We start from the raw sequence: 20,530 nt of genomic DNA, 5'->3' as shown, positions 1-20,530 counted from the left end.
ATGCACGGACAGCAAAAACACAGAGCTCCAATGAGCAGCGAGCTGAAGATGGGGTTAGGGGAACAATGACACATCGTGTATCATCTTACACATCCCAACGCTGCTCTGACTAAAGCTCCCGACACCAGAATGATTGAGTAACAACTTACCATAAAACCCCTCCCAACCAATTTCACATCTAAATATGTTGTGTGTGTGTATATGCGTGTGTGCAGGCTTCATGTCCCCCAGCACAGATTGACTCCACATACTACATCACTCCCTCTGGTTCTCTTTAAATAAGATGGATACGATGGCTACAGCATCATGTTCACTGCATTTATCATTGTTATATTCAGATGAAATCATCCTCACGTTTTCCCAAAAGTAATGAAGGAGCAGCGGAGCATTTCACACAACCTCTGCATTTTCCATTATACTGTACATGTACATATCTTGTTCACTTTGTTGCAGACACACTGCAGAGCAGCGCTGTTTTCTCACATTTGTTGTTTCTCTCTTTCACACAAGTGGTTGGATGTATTTTATATAAAAAACAGAGCAAGCTAGCCCCATTTATCCATCATATTTTATTCAACAATATAATTTTTGCTCTTCAGAGTACAATCAATATAAGATACATACGACAAAATATATTTTAAATAGAAGATAAAAACATTCAGGCATTTCAATGAAGGAAGTCTTGACAGCATGAATGATACGATTAGTGTTACATTATTTTGTGTTTATACCTCTAAGGCACTATCGCTGCTGAAACCACATATAAGAGGGATAACTTTCGATACTTGAAGTGGTGACAACATGCTGGTTATCAGTGTGGTTTTCAGTGCTGTGTGTCTACATTGTACAGTGTTTCAGCAAAAAGCCAGAGCAGACACGCAGAGTCACAAAAGGCAAAGCAGGTAGTGAAAGACTTCTCTCTAAAGTGTTGTGGCATTGTATTAATACTTTAATAATCCCCTGTGTCACACGTGAACCAGGTACGGGGGCAAAGCACTGTAATTATGTTTATCACGCAAGCCAACTTGGTGCCAGTGTGACATCTTGACTGGGACCGACATTAGAAAGGCGAGCTGTTCCTCTGGAGAATCGCCATGGCACCAGTGAACGGTCGATTGGCTGAGGTGTGTTACGAAAGCCGTCATTTCCTGTGCGTGTTCTCGAGTTCAAAAGAAAAAAAAGAAAATCTCTGTTATTGCCTCTGTGACCGCCGGGTTGCGAGGATGGTAAACAGCTCGACCACAGTCATCAAAGCTGGGGGGCAGAGAACAAGCTCTTTCTCACTCTTTCCCTTTTTTTCCCTCTGTTTCACACTTTCACTTGCTTGCATGTATAAACAAAGCCAGCCACACACACACACACGCGCACACAAACACACACACACACACACACGCACACACACACACACACGCACACACACACACACACACACACATACACAGATTTGTTACCTTGGTATGTACACAACTTTACTTTACTTATGTGAGTGAAGTCTACGAGCATCAAGCCTGTTGTCATGCAAAGTTTGGTACTCTCTCAACAAACAGGCGACTTCCCTCCCTTTACACTTCTGAACTGTTCTGGACCTCTCTGGAAATTATTACTCATGAGTAAAACTATACAGACACTTGCACAAACAGCGGAGCGCAGCAGCAGCACTAACCCCTACAACATTTATCAACAGAAGCTGTGGTTTACAAAGTCCGTCAGTTACTTTTGTATCAAAAGCTGCTCATATTGGTTATTATCATGTACATTTATATAGGAAATAGGATTGTTCTCTTTCTTACAACAGGTCGGTTCACTGATGCACGCACAGGTTATTGTAAGCAGTTCTGGTTTGAAACATAGTGATAATTGTAGGTACAGCTGCATCAAAACAGTGAGGATGTGTGTCCACTAGGCCTCTTTTCCCGAGTGCTCTATTCCCAATTGTTTTTAATATAGAAGCAGCAAAATTGAAAATGCTTACATCCAGCATCTTTCTTATCTTTCTTAAGTCCACCTTAGGCACAAATGTTTCAACTTTAAAGATTAAAAATATTTTATTGTTAAGTGCTGTTGTTGAAACACAGTGCTTGATTCCCCTTCATCAAAATGCTTCCTTTGACTTTGATAGAAAAAGATGCCCAGTGGTCACATTACAGCATGGACTGGTCTGTCATGAGAAAGCCTACTGGAACAGCTGAGCTGCTGAATGAGTCTGGAACAGTCTATGTTATATGTTGTATTGTATGAAAATGTACAGTATGTTATGCGAATACAGGCATCTGCTGTGTTATGTTTGCTGGACCAGACTTATGTTGGCTGCTGGGGATTGCGGTGCTCAGAAGGCGTAGGGCCCGACTATGATGGTGAGCCGCAGCAGTGAGTTGGAGCGGTAGTTCATGGTCAGATGGTGAGTGACCATCTCCAGGTCCACAATGTACTCCCTGGGGCCTGACAGAGGCTTGGTTAGCACCAGCATGGCACTCACATTGCTGGAACGCTGCAAGAATATATGATCAGTCATTATGTAAGCACCTGAATACAGATTTATCTTTAAAGCTGCAGTCGGCAAGTCTGGCAGATGAAGTTGACTAAAACTTTGAATGTTTACATATCTCATGCCCCTCCCCCACTACAAGCTACTCACCGCCCTCCCATCGAGTGCTCGTAAGTGCCCGTGCACCAGATTCCTGTGAACGTGCCTGTGTCTTCTCTCCCCGATAAACTTACTCATAGATAGCAACTGCTAATGTCTTTAAGCGTATGCCTAGCTTGAGGCGTGTGCCTGTGATATTGTAACATGCGCGAGGGGGGAGGGGGGATCTGTGGCGTGTGCACGAACTGAATGGACAGTATGATACGAGAGCGATGGATTTTTGCAAAACAAACAACAAGCTCTAGATGCACGTTGAGCCGCATTTTTAAAAAAAACGGATGATGTACGTTGTTCTATCGGAGCAGAGTGTCCATTTAAGTGAATATGATCAAACAAATGTTGCCGACTGGGACTTTAATGATACAGCTCAACATAGGTTGGATACTAACAGCATTCCCACCAGCCTCAGCTGTACTTTGTGTTTACTGCTAATTAGCAAGTGTTATCATGCAAACAAGCTAAACAAAGATGATAAACATGGTAAACATTATACCTGCTTAACATCAGTATGTCAGGACAGAAAAATTTAGCCAACGAGGAAGTGCGCAAAAGCTGCAGTTCCTCAATTGGCCACTTGAAGCTGGCTCTAAAAGCGAGTCAATCCCCAAAGAGCCCATGTTCAAATGCCCAACTTTACAGCAGAAATAAACGCTTTTACAGCCTGGTACAAAAACAAAATGGTTTTGGTCTCTATCAAGCATTTAAGTCTAACGTAACACCCCTTCGAAATACGATTTCCCGGTTGAAACACTCTGTCGAACAAAACAGACAACACAAACCTGTGAACAATTACCGTATTTTTCAGATTATAAGTCGCAGTTTTTTTCATAGTTTGGCCGGGGGTGCGACTTATACTCTGGAGCGACTTATGTGTGAAATTATTAACACATTACCGTAAAATATCAAATAATAGTCCGGGCTATTATTTATGTCAGTCACATAAGAGACTATATATCGTATATCAGCAATCGTCAAACACACACGTCAACCAATCAAAATTCGGCGGGGGCGGGACATGGCAGAAGTGCATTGTGAAAAAAAAGATGCTACCTGCTACTTAGAGTTGGCGGAGTTGTTCAGAAGTGACACCGAGAAAGAAGAGTTCAGTGAATTTAGTGATTAGGAGTGACAGATTGTTTGGTAAAGGTAGAGCATGTTCTATATGTTATAGTTATTTGAATGACTCTTACCATAATATGTTACGTTAACATACCAGGCACGTTCTCAGTTCGTTGTTTATGCGTCATATAACGTACACTTATTCAGCCTGTTGTTCTCTATTCTATTTTTATTTTAATTGCCTTTCAAGACGAAATGTCTATTCTTGGTGTTGGATTTTATCAAATAAATTTCCCCAAAAAATGCGACTTATACTCTAGTACGACTTATAGATGTTTTTTTCCTTCTTTATTATGCATTTACGGCTGGTGAGACTTATACTCGGGAGCGATTTTTAATCCGAAAAATACGGTACGATCACTGCTTTCTTCAGTGAGAAACCTTTTCATTGATAGCTGGTAAAATGACAGTTACATTGTTTTTTAATCAGATCTGTTCAAACATTGCACTGGAACACACCACTGTGGCATTTAAGAAATACGAGGCTTGGACCAGCTTGGGCCCGGGAATTGTATTTTGAAAGGGCGTTACGTCACAACTTAACAGCCGGATAGCTAATTTCTGTGTATATTAAGGCTTAGAGATATGCATAATTAAAGGTGTGGCTGTAGATTTTTAGTCTTGTTTGCTTAGAGTACCAAATGATATCTTGATCAAGCATAGCTAACTACTGTGTTATAGGCCACATGTTGATGAAATATCAGTTTGGGTAAACGTAACAGGTGGAGTCAGGAAGATAACAATAATAATGTGAATATGTGAGTAATTTAATGGATTTAGTTTGAAACTGCAGATTTGGAAAGCATCGTGACACTGTTACTATTTTTTATCAGCTGTTACACCCTTTCCCAGGTTTTCATGAAACAACAACAAACATTCCTGTGAACTTACCCGCAGGAAAAATTCCCTGCCTCATTCCCTGCTTTGATCCTGAAGGTGTTGTGTGTGTTGGCATACATGTGGTGGCTTGAATCTGGAAGATGTCCGCTGGCACAGTCCGTTCCGACTGGATGCTCATATATTTGTAGACGATTGACGGTGGGAGACCCTGGCACTCGGCCTGAGACCGGCAGATACAGCGACTGCAAACACACAAAATATTAAGACAATCTCTGTGATACTGGCCGCACTGATAGTGAAACGAAAGATCTGGATTGTGTTTACTGACTTTTCAGAGGTTTTGGCATAAGGCGCCTCGCAGGGGTTTCTGGGGTAGCAGCGGAAGCCTCCGTAATAGTTCCAACACATTTCATCGTCTTGGCAGTTATGGGTCCCCGTCTCACACTCATTTATGTCTTGTGATTGGCAAAGAGACAAAGAAAGAGAGAGAGAAAGAGAGAGAGAGAGAGAGGGGGGGGGGGGGGTGGGGGGGGGGGGGAGAGAGAGAGAGAGAGAGAGAGAGAGAGAGAGAGAGAGAGAGAGAGAGTTGTTAGCAGTGAAAAATAGCTGGATGACAATGCTAGAGTCCCCCACTTCCAAAACACACACAAACTCTCCACGTGTCATGAAACAGAGCTGTGAAATCACAGTCAAGTTTTAGGAACAGTGTTTTAGTGTTGGAGCTGCATCTCCAGCAGCTGTGGGGGTGAAACGAAACACAAGAGGGAAGCCTGCAGATCTGTAGTCGAGGGAAGCCCACCGATGTAACCCCCCACACAGGCCTAACTGCAGCTCTCTCCCTGCAGCACCATGAAAATAACCCAAACATCAAACATGCCCCAAAACCACAGGGCTATTTCTGGCACAGCAACCTGGATTCCATCACCTTAAGGTCCCTCTGACACAACTGGCCGGATTCATGGCTCCCCCTATAAAGCCTACACCTGACCGAGGGGGAGAGGAAAAAATAACAGCTCTCCCTTTGAGCGTGTGCCGGAGCTTCAAATAAATCCACTTCAAGAAACCAACATCATGCACATAAATTCACAGAGGTGGCTTTGCGGGGCAACACAAAGTTGCTGTGTTTGTGTTGCCTACCCTCTGCATTCTTTCCATGACAGTACTGGTTGTGAGTTAAAGTATTGGATGATAGCAGGAATGATCTATCTCCTCTTAAGAGTTATCTTCAAAGAGTTGAGGAAGAGAAGGAAAGAAGGGAGAGAAGGGGGACTTTGTTGTGAATGAAAACAGAGAGAAGGGTTAGATAAATAAACTAAGAAGGGATAATTAAAAAACAGATTGATGAAAAGAAAAGGGAGATGAACGAGGAGGACTGCAGTACCTTGACACATCCTGTTTCCCTGAGCTGATATCCCTCTGGACACTCGCAGGAGTAACTTCCTGGGCTGTTAATACACTGGTACTGACACATGTAGCTGGAGAAGCTGCATTCATCAATGTCTGTACAGAACATATGCACACACAAACATAGTTACCATTGATAAGGAAGCAGTGTAACTTGGATTTGGGTGTCAACAAACATGCATTTATCTGCAGATGTATATCTGTGTATGTATGTTTCCACCTTGGCAGGAGACTGTGTCTTGTGCCAGCTCATAGCCCTGTTCACACTGACAAAGGAAGGAGCCAATCAGGTTGTAGCAGTGGTGCTGACAGGGATTTTCCACATCGCATTCATTCACATCTGGAAGACAAGCAGATGTTTTACATACATAGACATTAGACAGATAAACTTGAAACTCGTTATTGTGGTTTTGGCCATCACTCTTGTAGAAATGGCACTGTACTCACCATGGTAACGACTAAGGTGTCAGCAATTAGTTCAGTGTTATAATAATGAATAGAAATGATGGCCAACGATATGTAAGTAAGAGCCAAGTTTGTAATAAACCTATTAGAAAGAACCAACTAGAAACACAAACACATGCTTTAGCATAGCTGGGAGCCAGTCACGGGTTCTTATGGATCTAAATGTGTTCCAGAGATAAACATTTCTCTATCACAACAAAACATTTTTCAGTAACTTCCTTGACTTCAGCAGGAGGTTTGCTGTGCGGGTTCAGGTTGCATGGTCAATCTCATGATAGCTCTGAGCTTCGAGGCATAACAAACAACAGCTCGAGCATCTGCTTTTATAAAGCTATTCCTTGAAATATCCGCATCCTGAGAAAACTAAGGAATAAGAGAAACTCAGAAACTCTGGTTTATTAGTTCATGCAAATGCATTTTTTTATTGCATTTGTTCTTTTCTTTACGATGTTTTATTATACTTTTGTTTTTCCCTGGTTTGTGGTTTTGTTCCACTTCTATGTACACTAAAGCAGTAATTAGATAGTTTTATTAGGCTATTATCAGTGGTTAAAGTTGGGTTGGTGCTGGCTCAGCTTCAGGTGCGTAGTTGAGTAGCAAGTGCACCAGAAATACAGGGGTACAAAGTAGTGAATGAAAACTAGTGAAACAGGTGTGTAGATTAGATCAAACACAAATGGAGCCTTTAAACAAGTCTTGAAGACTTCATACACAACTATACTATACAGTATATAGGAAGAAAGTGCCACTACAGTCATTCCCAGCTGCAATGTCAGTACAGAGAGGCAAAGAGGCGCCGATGTGTAAGACCAATCAGGGGCAGACTGGGCTTTTTCAGGAGGGGGGCTTAAAGACACAGGCCCTAAAACAGAATGTTTCAGACAGAGGTGAATACAAAAGTATATTCAGACAGACAGTATGAAAAAAAGAATGTGTTTCTTTTTACATTAAAGCATGTGAACATGTTTTAGTACAAACAAATATATAAATATGAACCTGAAAATGAGGCATTATATATCCCCTTTAAAAGTCAGCATGGCAACACCAACACTAAATGTCTGACAAGCAGTAACTGAACAAAAAAGCATTGAAGCAAAATACTGTATTCGTACAATTCAATGTCGTTCACTAACACACAAGTACACAAGGCTTTTCAGGGACTTACCAATACAGCTGTGGTTGTTGCTGCCAACTTGTGACCTGCGTTGCACTCACAATAGTATGACCCCTGTGTGTTCACACATCGGTGCATGCAGTAGTGGGTCAGGGCGCACTCGTCTCTGTCTGAAATGCACATGTACAGGAGAGTCATGAAAATATGAGCCTTAGGATAAAATTTGCAAAAAAAGACATTCTTTAAATCAGTTGATAATATACGACACAACAACCTTTTCAAAAGCTTGACAACAGTTATCATGTGATAAAGCGAGAGGAGGAGCGTGTGTTTAGCGTCAACGTCAACTCACCTACACAGTGATCTCCGTTCTTCTGGTGGCCTGGAGGACACTGGCAGGTGTAGGAGCCTCTGGTGTTATAGCACGTCTGTTCAGCACCACAAGTGTGTCTACCTGTCGCGCATTCGTCTATGTCTGCAATAAACACACACATGCATGGATACTGAGAGGAAGCTACACTAAGTTAATGCCTTACTGTGGGCAGGAACATGTGGCAGACAAAGCAAAAAAAAAAAAAACATGTCTGGACTATATGTACTCTGTGATCTGTGATGTGTGAAGTGCTTTGCATAGACAGTAAAAATCTATGATCACTGACACCATCACATCACACACATGGGCATAAACACACGTGTTCAGAGCAAGAGATTAATAAAGAGTGCTTTTATTCAGCAGCAGCTCCGGGTGAAGGGGAAAACACAGATCATATCTTCTGCTAACAGGACAGCTCTTGAAGGTAGGTGTGTGTGTGTGTGTGTGTGTGTGTGTGTGTGTGTATGTGTGTGTGTGTGTGTGTGTGTGTGTGTGTGTGTGTGTGTGTGTGTGTGTGTGTGTGTGTGTGTGTGTGTGTGTGCGTGGGTGTTTAACAAAGAAAGAGTCAGCAGAACTGATAAGATTGCCTGGCTCCCCAAAAGTGAAGCCAAAGCATCTGGAACGCCCCTGGTGGCTGGCTGCAGTATAGGTCAAAAGTCCCGCCCCCTCCATGTAAGCAGATGGGACATGAGCCAAACGAGAAATTCAAAGTACATCTAAAAATAAAATGTCTCCCAAAGATGTTTCCTGTCAATGTTGGTGGTTTTTACGTTTTTTTCGTGTTATGGCTAAAATACACCACAGCAGTGTAAAGATTCTGCTTTTTATCATGATCCTGCAAACACATTCTCAATTCTGGTTTGTTTGGAGTCAGAGCCTCTTTAAAAAAAAAAGGCTCACTAGAACGCCCCTCACCCCTGTTCTTTCTGAACTTCTACTACCCCCCCCCCCCCCCCCCCCCCCACATACACACACACACTACAGATACACCCGTACTGAAACTCTCATCCCTGTGAGCCCACCAGCAGTCCTCTTGGGTGGTCTGACACAACCCATCATATGCAGACAGCCAGTGGGCATCAGTTTAAGAGCATGACAGACAGTTATCCTCAATACCACACGCACACAGGAAAGGAAGCGGGGGTACTATTACTGCATTGTGATTTGGCACATGCAGAGCCTTACAATACTGCGTGGGGGAAACCTACAGGTGAACTCTGTGCTGCCTTTAAAGACATGATTGTATTATCCCTCAATCAATGCACCAGAGACAAACATGTCAAATGTATCAATCAAACCATTTAAATGAGTTCAAGAAAGCCCTACTTGCTGCTGTTTATCGACATATCGCAAACTACTATTCCCCTGGACATGTTTTCATATAATGTGAGCTCAGCTGGAGAGGATCATTCCTTTCCCTGAGTATCTCAAATGGACTAGTCCCACAGCCTCCACCATCCAGTGGGACTGGTGTTGGTGAGGATTTGGCTTGATTTGCTGCAATAGAACCCCATGAAAACACAAAGGCGGACAGAAGGTAATTTGTCATCCCTCCTTAAAGGGAGGATAGGCAAGAGGTCTAATGTGCTCAACTCTATGGAGCACAGTGATAAGACGAACTCAGTACATTAGGGACAAAAGCAGGGCTGATCTAAAAGGTGCACTTTAGAGACAACAGGTGCGAATTGCATTCAGGGAGGAATGCACAGACGGGGATTGTTGCTCATTGACCCGCTTAGAGGAGGACAAAGATAAAAGCAGCGTTGTTTTGCTGTAATGTGGCTTGGAAAAGGCGTCTGGGAAAGTGCATCCGCAACCAGCACCAAATGTGAGTGAGAATCCGAGTGCTTGGATTCCAGCAGTATCGCACGATGGGATGCTGCCAGCAGCCCGAAGGCTTCATGACATGGCTGTTTAAAAGCTCTGGTAGTCCTGCAGCATCTAGATTCATCCTCTTGGGTCAAGAGATCTACCTAGTCTAGATGTAGTTGATAGATATCCCATGCGGTGTGGATAGCCACCAATATGCAAGTAAATCCACACTCAACCGTTTTGTTGAGAGATTTGTGTAGGTTTAATCAGGTTGCATCTATCTGGGTAACACAGTCATTAAAACAACTTCCCAAAAACAACACCTAGCTTGAAGATGCAGAACATTGATGGGAGAAAACAATACAGATTGCACTGTGCTAGCCTTGAGCCGTGAGCTATGCAAAGTAAACCACTAGCTTACCCTTTAATTAATAAAAATGAAGCCTATGTGATTGCCGGAGAAAAAAAAAGAGAAGTAAAATCCTGTTTACACAGAAAAATGTTAATGAATGTCAACAAATAGTTGAAACCGGGATCAAGTGCCTTTGAATCACAACTACGCCTACTTACTGGAGGTATTTGGTGATTCATTGAGACTGGAAATGCCCTGCCTTCTGGCAATACATTCAGACAACACAAGTCAAGTCTGAGACTTGTGATCCCTGATAAACTAATTCCTGTGTGTTTATGCTGTCATAGTGCCAGGAGACAAGCAAACTGTGATACCAGTGAAATGTTATGGTTTTAGTGACAGAAAGCTAAATTCGGTGATATTTGGTGAGGTCAACGCACTGATACAGCCACTGCAGCTGCTCTATGAGGCTGTAGGCACCATGGTAGACACAGCAAACCCAAGCTTAATGCTATGTCAGACGGCATGCAAAGAATGGCAATGCTAGCAAGCTGATGTTTAGCTACTGTTTACCAGTTTAGTTTAGTGTGTTAGCGTGCAAACATTTGCTAATTAATCACCAGTTGATTGGAATGTCATTATTTTTGCAGGTATATTGGACATAAACAAAAGCACCTGGCAAAATGTATAATTTTAGGGAATACTTCATACTTTGAACTTTTGCACATTTCAGCACAGAACAATTTCTAAAAACTGCAGTGCTCTTTCACTTTTATCCAGAGGTGTTGTACATACTTGTTGTAGTATTTCAAATTCATATATTTTTATTGTAATTTCTCTTCTTTTTCTTTTAATTTCATTTTCTCTTACTTTGTTTATATTATGCACCAAAAACAGGGAAGCAAATTCCTTGCGTGTGAAAACCTACTTGGCAATGAATTCTGATTCTGATTCTTAGTTAGTTTATCCTAAGATTCATCAAGAGATTTTATGGCCAATATTGTGGCTAAACAACAATTAGCCAGTCAAAGGGTTTCTCAAAAGGTAGCCTTATTCTAAGATTGTCTTTTTCTTTGTTCGCTTTTCAGTTTGGTGTTATTTCCATACGGCTGTGACTGAATGAACAGTGAGCAGTTCATTGGTGTAATTTTCCCCAACATGATTAGCACCATATCAGATAACCAGTAGTTTTTGACCAATTGCATTAGGCACACTCAACTTTGTTCAGGCTGAATTCAGGGCAAAATCTGAGCTAGAGCTGGTCGGCTTATGGCTTCAAGACTTGGGTTAAGAGCAGCTTCTCAATGCAGCACTTGCTCAAGTTTTAGGCCATTGTTGGTGACCAGAATTACATCAGGTGTACTTGGAATGATCTTGGCATGAATTAACAGGCATGAGTCTGACAACATTTATGCCACTGTGTACCTGGGAGACTATGTGAATCCATCAGACAAGGTGTCATTGGTGAAGGGCAGGCATCTGATTCATGTTTCGACACTCTCCAACATAAGGTGTAGAAACCAACTGTTGGTTTAAAGTAACTGCACAAGGCTAACTGTAAATTATTTAAACGTGAAGAATGCAGCGATGCTTCCTAAGAAGTTCTGTGTACGGAAAGCCAGAGTCATCCTCACTCCCTTTAAGAAGAAAGCTTGGAGAGCTCTAAATAAAAGCATATGTGCTGAGTGCAGCCCAAAGGTTCATTCACGGGAATATCTTGTGGTAACTGCTACTTTGTCACTAAACCTTTAAGGCGCTGCCAATACAAAGTTCCACAGAAGTTCGCGTGTGCATGCGTACAAGTGTGTGTGTGTGTGTGTGTGTGGGGGGGGGGGGCATCTCACACTGGCTGCCTCTCAGGTCCCATAAAGTCTCCACAGCTTACCACATGCAGTACAGTCCGTATAGTTTACACAGGAAAACAGATTTTACCATCAAATGTGATGATGTGTTGCGTGTGGGGAAAAGTGACTCTGTTCTCTGAGGTCAGACCTTTTTTTTTTTCAGAATTTATTTAACACAGCTTACAAGTTTCCTCTAAGAGCGAGTTTGCTGTAACATCACAAGCAGGGAAAGATAAGGCTGTCCAGCAGGAGAGTGGAAGATGTGGACGAAAAGAATGAGGAGAAAGGGTGGAGGCTTTTTTTTTTTAAACAAAAAAGGGCTTTTAAAGATTTGAAGTTAGATTTACGGCTGTGTGTGCATATGTGATGTCAGAGTTAAAAACTCCTTGCTTTTCAGGGAGATTAATTCTAAATGCCTCGTGGGAGTTGGGGGAGTAACAGGGATGGCGGCAGCTCAAAGAATGTGAGTGTGTGTGTGTAATGGACGAGTGGGTGTGTGTGCATCAGAGGTCCTGTTTGAGGTGCTCGAACATTAAACGGCGTTTTTACAATGTTTTACAGAATGGGGTGATACACTATGAAGAGATGTTTGGTGTGTTAGTGCGTGCATATGCCGGGCGAGAAAGAAACAGCATATGTGTCCAAAACGGTGACTAAAAATTGTTTGGCCAGAATTCAGAACAATGTGTTATTTGCTCCAGATTTAAACTGACATGATAGGGCTTGTTGTAATTATCACTTGAGAGCATTTAGTCTTGTTTTCACTGAACCACTGCAATGGAAAGCAGGAGCTGTTCCAAAGAACAGTTGGAGCCATCCTGCTGTTGGAAAGCATCTCTGTTTCCCTCTGATTATTAGATAATTCAATCTTTTGGAAAGCAGGGGGCAAGATGTGCGATGCTAATAGCCCATAAAATTTCACAACGTCAAATTTATTATCATGTCGCACACCAGACCCTGAGCGTTTTGGTTTTGTTTAACCCTAAACACCTTAATATCATCCCTCTTGGCAAACGCTGCAGTGAATGTTGTTTCCTTTGTATATAATTCTCTCGGCAAGGCGGTATGAAATGTACTGGCTTGAACACAACCTCAATACAAATGTGAGTGGTAGTGTTTCCCTTTCAAAGCAAGTACAAACACAAAGCAGATAAGAAATCAAAGAATCCAAGACACTTAAACTGGGGATTCACTGATTTATCATCCCAACATTGGTATCGGATGATATTTGCCTTGTTGACTGCAATTGGAAATTCGGCAAGAAGGATGATATTCACCGATTTCAGTGTCCAATGTTCATGCCATGTTGCATCTGTTTTGCGCTGGGTAAATGTTGTGTTGAGAGGTTAAAACGGTTTTAGAGCAGTTATTTATATGACAACAAAAACAAAACAAAAAAACAACAGTAAAACCTATTTATTGGCATTGGCCAAATTATTCTTTTAAACATCTGATATCTGCCCAGAATTTCAAAATTGGTGCACCCCCACCTCAAACCTTATATTTTGTGTATTTCCTCTATGTTAGGGCAAGAAATATTTCCATGCTCTTGCTATCCGCACCACTCCCAAGATTCCCCCTCTCATCGCTCTCATTGTCCAGGAGGAACAGGAGTTTTAGTCATGCTGACACTTACTAACTGGTTTGTGAGTTTGTTCCACACTCGTCTAAAGGTCGGGCAGAGTCTTGACATTCTTGAGAATCCGTCCAGTGTGCCAGCTACATTCCTGGCTGATAATAATCCTTCCTGTTACTCTGAAAATGTCTCAAAAAAAGAAGTGCTGAGCAACTCTCCTGCTATTCAATGTGAAGACGATCAATCACTCTGCCCACCTGACATGATGTCAGTAGACACGTTCTGGCCTTTTACGGCCTTTAAAAAGCAGACTTGTGGCGTGGAAGGAATGAAACTTAGAATAAGTTTGAAATAAAAAGTGTACTAATACGAATCGAAGGAGAAACACTGTGAGAAGGGTGAACCCTGTGATCGCACGGGAACATCACCCAGCTGGGCACATTAGTGATTTATAGCAGCCCTGTGTCCCTTTCCATCATGAGGTAAACGGAAAGAGCAACACATGTAAGCACATCAGAGGAGGAAGCAGCTGGTCGTTGGACAGGCACCGACCTCAGGGAGAATAATAACAACAACACTAAGCACTTATGCGAGAAGGCATGGCAAAGCTGCTTCCCCCCTTGCTCCTCTCTGCCATCGTTGATGGGACGGCAGTTAGGAGCCAGCAGCAAAACCACAAGCAATAACAACGTACTGTACAGAACACTGCACAGGCAAAAAGAGGGGCTGTCTGCATTTGTTCACATCTCTGAAAGATACTCTGGTCATTTGGAAGCTAATGAAATACTGTCACAATGCTATGCCCGTTAAATCACAGGAGGGCAGTGGTCATTCATGTAATGAGATGAATATGATTTAGGATGTTATCGCCAAAGTTCTTTCAAGCGCAGTTCTTTTACTCTTGATTTTCTTGGTTTCTAAGATCAAGGGATTAAAAACTGTTTATCACCATGGAGACACTGATGTCAAAATACATCCAGTAATTAAAAGAGCATTAAAGAATTGGAAACGTCTTTATCAGCAACTGAGGAGTTGCAACATCAACAGGTTTTCTGGCACAGTTTGCAAATGGAAAGTGAGTTTTGAAAGCCAGAAATCTCAGAATCGTTGACTCACTAGTGCTTGACTCTAAAACATGACGATTACTGGAAGTTTAAGGCACATACTGATGTTAATTAAGTCGATCACACATATGCTAATTGACACGATTTATTGGCAGATATTGCTTTTTTTTTTAATTTAACATAAACACAGGTATTTGGTCATAAACCGTTGAGATACTCCATGCCTAGAAAGCATCTACCATTAAAGGCTCAAAGATGCAACACAAGTTGCTGAAGCTGCTGCTGCGAAACAGATTCAATGAGCTGAACAGTTAAATCATACCATATGGCACTGGGACAATCACATAGTGAAGCTGACTGATGCAGGACAGTGCAAACCATCAGTCTGAGAACAGGTGGAAGGCATGAGCTTAGCTGGTAATAGGAGGGTTCAACAGGCACAAAGGTGTGCCTCAGGTGTCTTTTTGTTTGCGTTACCCTAAATAAAGTGGGTCCGGTTGTGTTTGATCCCACTTCCTCAACAAAATTGCCACAGAATGCTTTAATTCAACATCCTGTTCAGTGTTAAAGCCTTCCTTCTGTATGCAACAGCCTTTTACAGATCTGTGTTGCTTATCTCTGATGGATGTTTGGGAGAAACAAACACTAACAGGATATCATCTGAAGGAATTTCCTGAAAAACTGTAATCTCTCTATGTGTATCCTCACATCTTTTTACATTGTCTGTGGACGAGTGAAGACTGAGTGGCTGGGGCTTGTTTCTTCCAGTGCAAATGTTAGGGTGAGACGGCAACGTGCGGAGCTGCAAAGTATAAACTGTAAAGGTCAAATCGTGCAGCCGCATCACGTTCTGCTCCCCCTGCTTGTTCTGCTCTCTGCATTCCTGCTCCTCGCGGATCGATCCGATGCTTATCTGTCAAAAGGTGGTGAGTAATTCCTACCATCACAAAAGATGGGAGCAAACGGAAAAAACAACCACCACTGACATTCCAGAGATATTCCTCCCAAGTGCATTGCATCTGTGCGGAAAAATGTTATTGCATGCGCTCTGCCTTGTTCGGAAAAGTACACAAGTCCTCTGTCACACAGGGATTAAAAGCCTTAATAGAACATAGTTAGGAAAGATTTCCAGCCACTGCAGGTAAAGAGCGTCCAGGCATAGCTGAAATCAGTCAGGCATGTAGGTGGTAATGTGGCCTGCATGACCTCAGGAAACCAGACAGGTAAACAGGAGTGGCATGTCCTTTCATGTCCCATACTGAAGCACATGAGTATCTAATTTAGACATGAAAAATAAGTATGAACTCAGGACTCGCAAGGAGAATATCAGAAAGCGTAAAACGCGATATGCATCATTTTCTTTGGCCAGTATCATATGCCTGAAGCCATTGAAAGTACAGCTGAGTTATGAGTACTCTCAAACACAATATAACAACTGTAAATGAGGATCATAAAACAACCGCTTTCCACCTTTCATCAGATTTAATGACTGATTCGACTGCTTTTGATGGACAGCCTTCATTTCTTGGAGGAGGTGATCTCACCCCTGCTGAAAATAAGAGTTAATATACATACATAAGACTACAACTAGCCACTTGTAGGCATCTCCCGGCGGTAAACACAGTAAGTATGTGTGTGTATGTTTGGAGGGTGGGGGGAGGTCATGGAAATGTGAGGCATCATTAAGCTGTCACACATACAGTAAAGGTTCATAGTGTCTCCGTGTGGCCGGGCCGGAGCAGGGCGCCAACTTCCCCAATGTGTCACTGCAACAACACACACTCGGGTTCACACTTAGGGCCAAAGGGCTTTATTGCCCATTTGCGAAATTGGAACATATATTAAAGCTACGTTTAAAAGGGCAAAAAAATATCAGGGTGAAGTGTGTTATATAATTTGTGGTTTGCGTCCCTTTTAATCAGCATATTTTGTTGTTGTTTTAGAAAACCGTTTTTTAAAACAATTTAAGTTGTGCCTTGGAAAATTGGCGTCTTTTTTTTTTTCCAGGACATTTAGCTGATCTCTACTATTCGCCACACACTCAGCAGTTAGTCACCAAAACAACTCAGCGGCAGCACAACCCCTGACGTCGGTACGACCTGGCTTGGTCAGTGCTCCAGCACTTCTGTGGTTATTTAGTCAGTGTCAGCCTTTCGTCTTCCCCTTTGCCCTACCTGACTCTGCACTCTAGGTTTCCTCCACAGAGTGGTGAGTTAGCAGGGAAGGCGCCTGATGTAAGCACTATTTGATACATTGAGGTCCCCCCAACCCACCCATTGAAAGTTAATGGGAATTCCTCTGCTAGCGAGATACGTAGCTGTGCAAAACTTTAACTGTGGGGTGAAAAAAAAGAGAAAAGACAATTCTGTGTCCAAGAACAATTGGCTCATTGTAGCGAGTTAAAGGTAATGACAGGGAAACCGGAGACTGATGTAAACAAAGATTATATCACTCCACCAACAGAAATATACGCCCATGAGACGGCACGAGACGCCTTCCAGTTAAAACTCCAGTCATTTCAAAGCAATAACACTGACAGCAACAGCCTATCTTTGTTTAGCCCATGCACTGAAACGGCACGCCAGCGAATGAATAAGTATTATACCCATGCCAGCTCGCTTATGTGGTTACTTTAGCTGATATGTTGCCATGTTTTACACTCTAATAAAACCTAATTGGGTTCCAATTCAGAGAAACACATAAAGCACCTCACACATATCTTTGCCCCAGGTGTAAAATCAAATTTGTGACTTTCACTGGAGCTCTGTGACCGCAAGCCTTACCACATGCCTCTGCCTATTGGCAAGAGGAGCTCCTAACCACTGAACACATGTAATTTAGAGCAATGCACTTTGCCTTATATTACATTTATACATCTAACTCTACATAAACACGGTCACCTTCCCCATCTCTAACAGACCAGGACAGATTGCAAGGTAAAAACTACAAGAGGTTACAGGAGATTCTCTCTCTCTCTCTCTCTCTCTCTCTCAGGTGCAGCTATGAACATCTGGCACAAAGCAACAAAGGACGCTGGTGTGTGTGTGTGTGTGTGTGTGTGTGTGTGTGTGTGTGTGTGTGTGTGTGTGTGTGTGTGTGTGTGTGTGTGTGTGTGTGTGTGTGTGTGTGTGTGTGTGTGTGTGTGTGTGAGACAAAGAATGAATCTTTCAACCACTCCCCATTTGTAAAGATCAAAGAGTCTCGCCCCAAACACAGGATCACACCCACACAATCTTGCGCAGCTCCCAAAATCTCAGGATGGTCCCTGCCCAGGGAATATCTGCTGTAAGTGTCAAGGGCTGTACTCGAGCACAGAGCTATAAAATCTCCACGATTTGCCCCCTGAAGCAGAGAATCTCAGCGCCCAAACAATTTCTTATATTTTAGGAAGAGGCTGAACTCCGGCCAAAAACATCACGCTGCGAGCGACCAAAGAGTTTAGAGAACATGACATCACGGTGAGAAAAAAAAACAAGAAGCTTGCAACACATCTGGCAGCTACGCATGGTTTAGCTGTTGAGGACTGTCAGACAGATGGATGAACGGTTCACCTTTGGAGCTCTGCTTATTGAGGCTCTAAAGTCGTTAACAAGTAATTGGAGACGCATTCTTGCAGCACTGCATCTGGCCTTGTGCAACAAATGCATACTACTGATATTCAGGAAATTAAAAAAACTTCTCAATCTCGACATGTATACTGCAGTACAAAGCAGTGCAGTGGGATTTTAATCTGCGCTCACATTTTAGGGTGTAATCTGTCTCATGAAGGCCAACTTTTTATGGAGAGAGTGTGGCAGCCATCCCTTTTGTACTTGTAGACCATATTTTGTGGTTACACCTCCTCTCCTGCTGACAGAGTCCAATTTCTCTCCTGAGGAGCTTGTCAACACCACTTGTTGAGATAAGGGGATCTGTCTCCATGTGTTGGTGTAAAGCCGTAAAAAATGAAAAGTTAGTTTTTCCAGTTACTTTGATGGTACTTTTATCATCTTATAGTTGCACAGAGAGGAGGAAGAGGAGGACGAGGAGGAGGAGGAGGAGGAGGAGGAGTGCCTGCAGGGGCAGCCAATCTTACCTCTGCAGAGGTTCTGCTCGTCTGCAGTGTATCCAGGTGCACAGCGGATGGTCCGGCTGGGCTGAGAGCCCCCCTGGGTGCCTGAGGAGCGAGGGGGCTGAGGCTGGCTCGGCGGGGCTACAGGGACAACAGGGATTGCCGGGACAGCAGGGACAGGTTCTGGCAGCGGCACCTGCTCGCCATCCTTGCTGATATAGATGACGGCACTCTTGGGGAGGCAGAGGTATCCACCAAAGTGGTTGATACACTGCATGCCCCCTTTGCAGGCATCGTCTAACAAGGCACACTCGTCGATGTCTGACAGGGAAAAACAGTTAGAAAGAAAGAAAGCCATTGAGTATGGAATTTTCTGCACTGGAATTAGTTAAATTGGTTAAAAATGACAGCTGACATCACGCTTTGTTAAAAATATATGATAAATAAAGTTACCATTACTACAAATGTATAATAACCCATGCTTATCATTAAAGGTAATTTTTAATTTCTCACCTCTGCACTGCTCTCTGACTCTGTCATACTCATACCCTTCTGTGCACTGTGAAGGACAGATAATGATTACCATGAAATTATACATATTGTATAGTCCTTTCATGTAACATCATATTATAAATAAACATATGAAGCCTGCATTGGGCGAATTAAAGTACACAGCATGTCAGGTCGTATTTAACGTACAGTAGCTGGCAAAGATCTCTCACTTACTGTGTAGAAGACGGGCTCCTCAGCCTCCTGAGAGAGAACATGTGTGAAAACCGCACAAAGACACACGCAGATGCCCAGCATGTCGACCGAAACCGTCGGAGCAGCACTGTAACGAGATGCAGAGGGACCAAATGGATAGAGCGTGCAAGATCATTTTTCGCTTGACAAGCCTACAAGTTTTAATACCAGTTATTACATCATTGATGGCATTGCTTAACGAGTCCCAACATCTCCTGCTGCTGGCGTGATGTTTATGTTGGCACCGCTCCAGCTAAATCTGCGACTTCAACTAAGTGAAGTGTTTTTCTGCTGTTTTTCTCCAAAAGGATTAGAGCGTAATACGCGTAAAGATCGTGCGTAAACATGCCCTCCTGTGTCCACCAGTGTCAGGAAAATGAACGAATTAATCAGCCACGCAGAGCTTTGTTGTTTCAAATTCTGTATTTGCACAAAACGTGTCCAAGTTAACAAGCTGCACAATCATGAATGTGATTCACCGCACCAACACTTGTTACTGGACAATTCCCTGACACAAGTGAACTACATAAGGAACAAGTGCTACTGCAGATTTTTTCCCTCACTTGTTTCAACATTCATGCTCCTTGAGCAGCTCTCCTTATCTGCTCAGAGCGCTCCACAGAGCTGTGTCATCCTGTGGCGACGTACCTGCAATTACCTGCGGATCCCCAACTCTCCTTGCGTGCTGATGAAAACGCGTCCGGTTGAGCTTTTTTGTTGCAAAATCCGGGTGTTCGCTCGTCGCAGCAGACTGGTCTTTATTCTGCAAACGGTGCAGTGGATGTTAGATGGTTGTCGGAGTGGAAGCAGCACTTGTGATGAACATGCGGCTCGTATAGTATGACATGCTGGGGGCGGTGTACCGGGCAGGTTGAGCTCCGGGTTTTCTCTCTCACGGAGGGAGCAGTAAACGATCAGCAGGCTACAGTGGCTCCCTCTATAGACTGATGACTAGTGATAAAAAAGCTAATCATCATAAGAAAAGTGCTATCAATGGAAAACTAAATCTAATATATTTTTTACTCATTATAGTGCTGCACAGAACATTATTCCCATCTATCTAAGAAACCAAAGCAGAGTTAAGGTTACCACCACTGTATGTCTGCTTTCCTATATATCTATTATTTA

General features: G+C 42.8%; 1 protein-coding gene across 1 annotated transcript; it reads right to left on the bottom strand.

Annotated features, from left to right (window-relative positions):
- Window positions 1-550: 550 nt before the first annotated feature.
- Window positions 551-20,215, bottom strand: LOC310954183 (EGF-containing fibulin-like extracellular matrix protein 1). The gene is given in 15 exon segments (XM_083923526.1): window positions 551-2,488; window positions 4,655-4,668; window positions 4,671-4,724; window positions 4,727-4,845; window positions 4,932-5,058; window positions 5,985-6,008; window positions 6,011-6,103; window positions 6,228-6,347; window positions 7,638-7,661; window positions 7,664-7,756; window positions 7,939-8,061; window positions 18,683-18,979; window positions 19,172-19,217; window positions 19,385-19,490; window positions 20,061-20,215. Coding segments are annotated over 14 exon segments (1,377 nt in total). The 5' UTR covers window positions 19,466-19,490; window positions 20,061-20,215; the 3' UTR covers window positions 551-2,326.
- Between the last annotated feature and the right edge of the window lie 315 nt (window positions 20,216-20,530).

The sequence above is a fragment of the Echiichthys vipera genome, assembly GCF_963691815.1.
Source record: "Echiichthys vipera genome assembly, chromosome: 11".
Lineage (NCBI taxonomy): Eukaryota > Metazoa > Chordata > Actinopteri > Perciformes > Trachinidae > Echiichthys > Echiichthys vipera.
The sequence above is the reverse complement of the archived record's forward strand: the minus strand, read 5'-3'. Positions and strand labels throughout refer to the sequence as shown.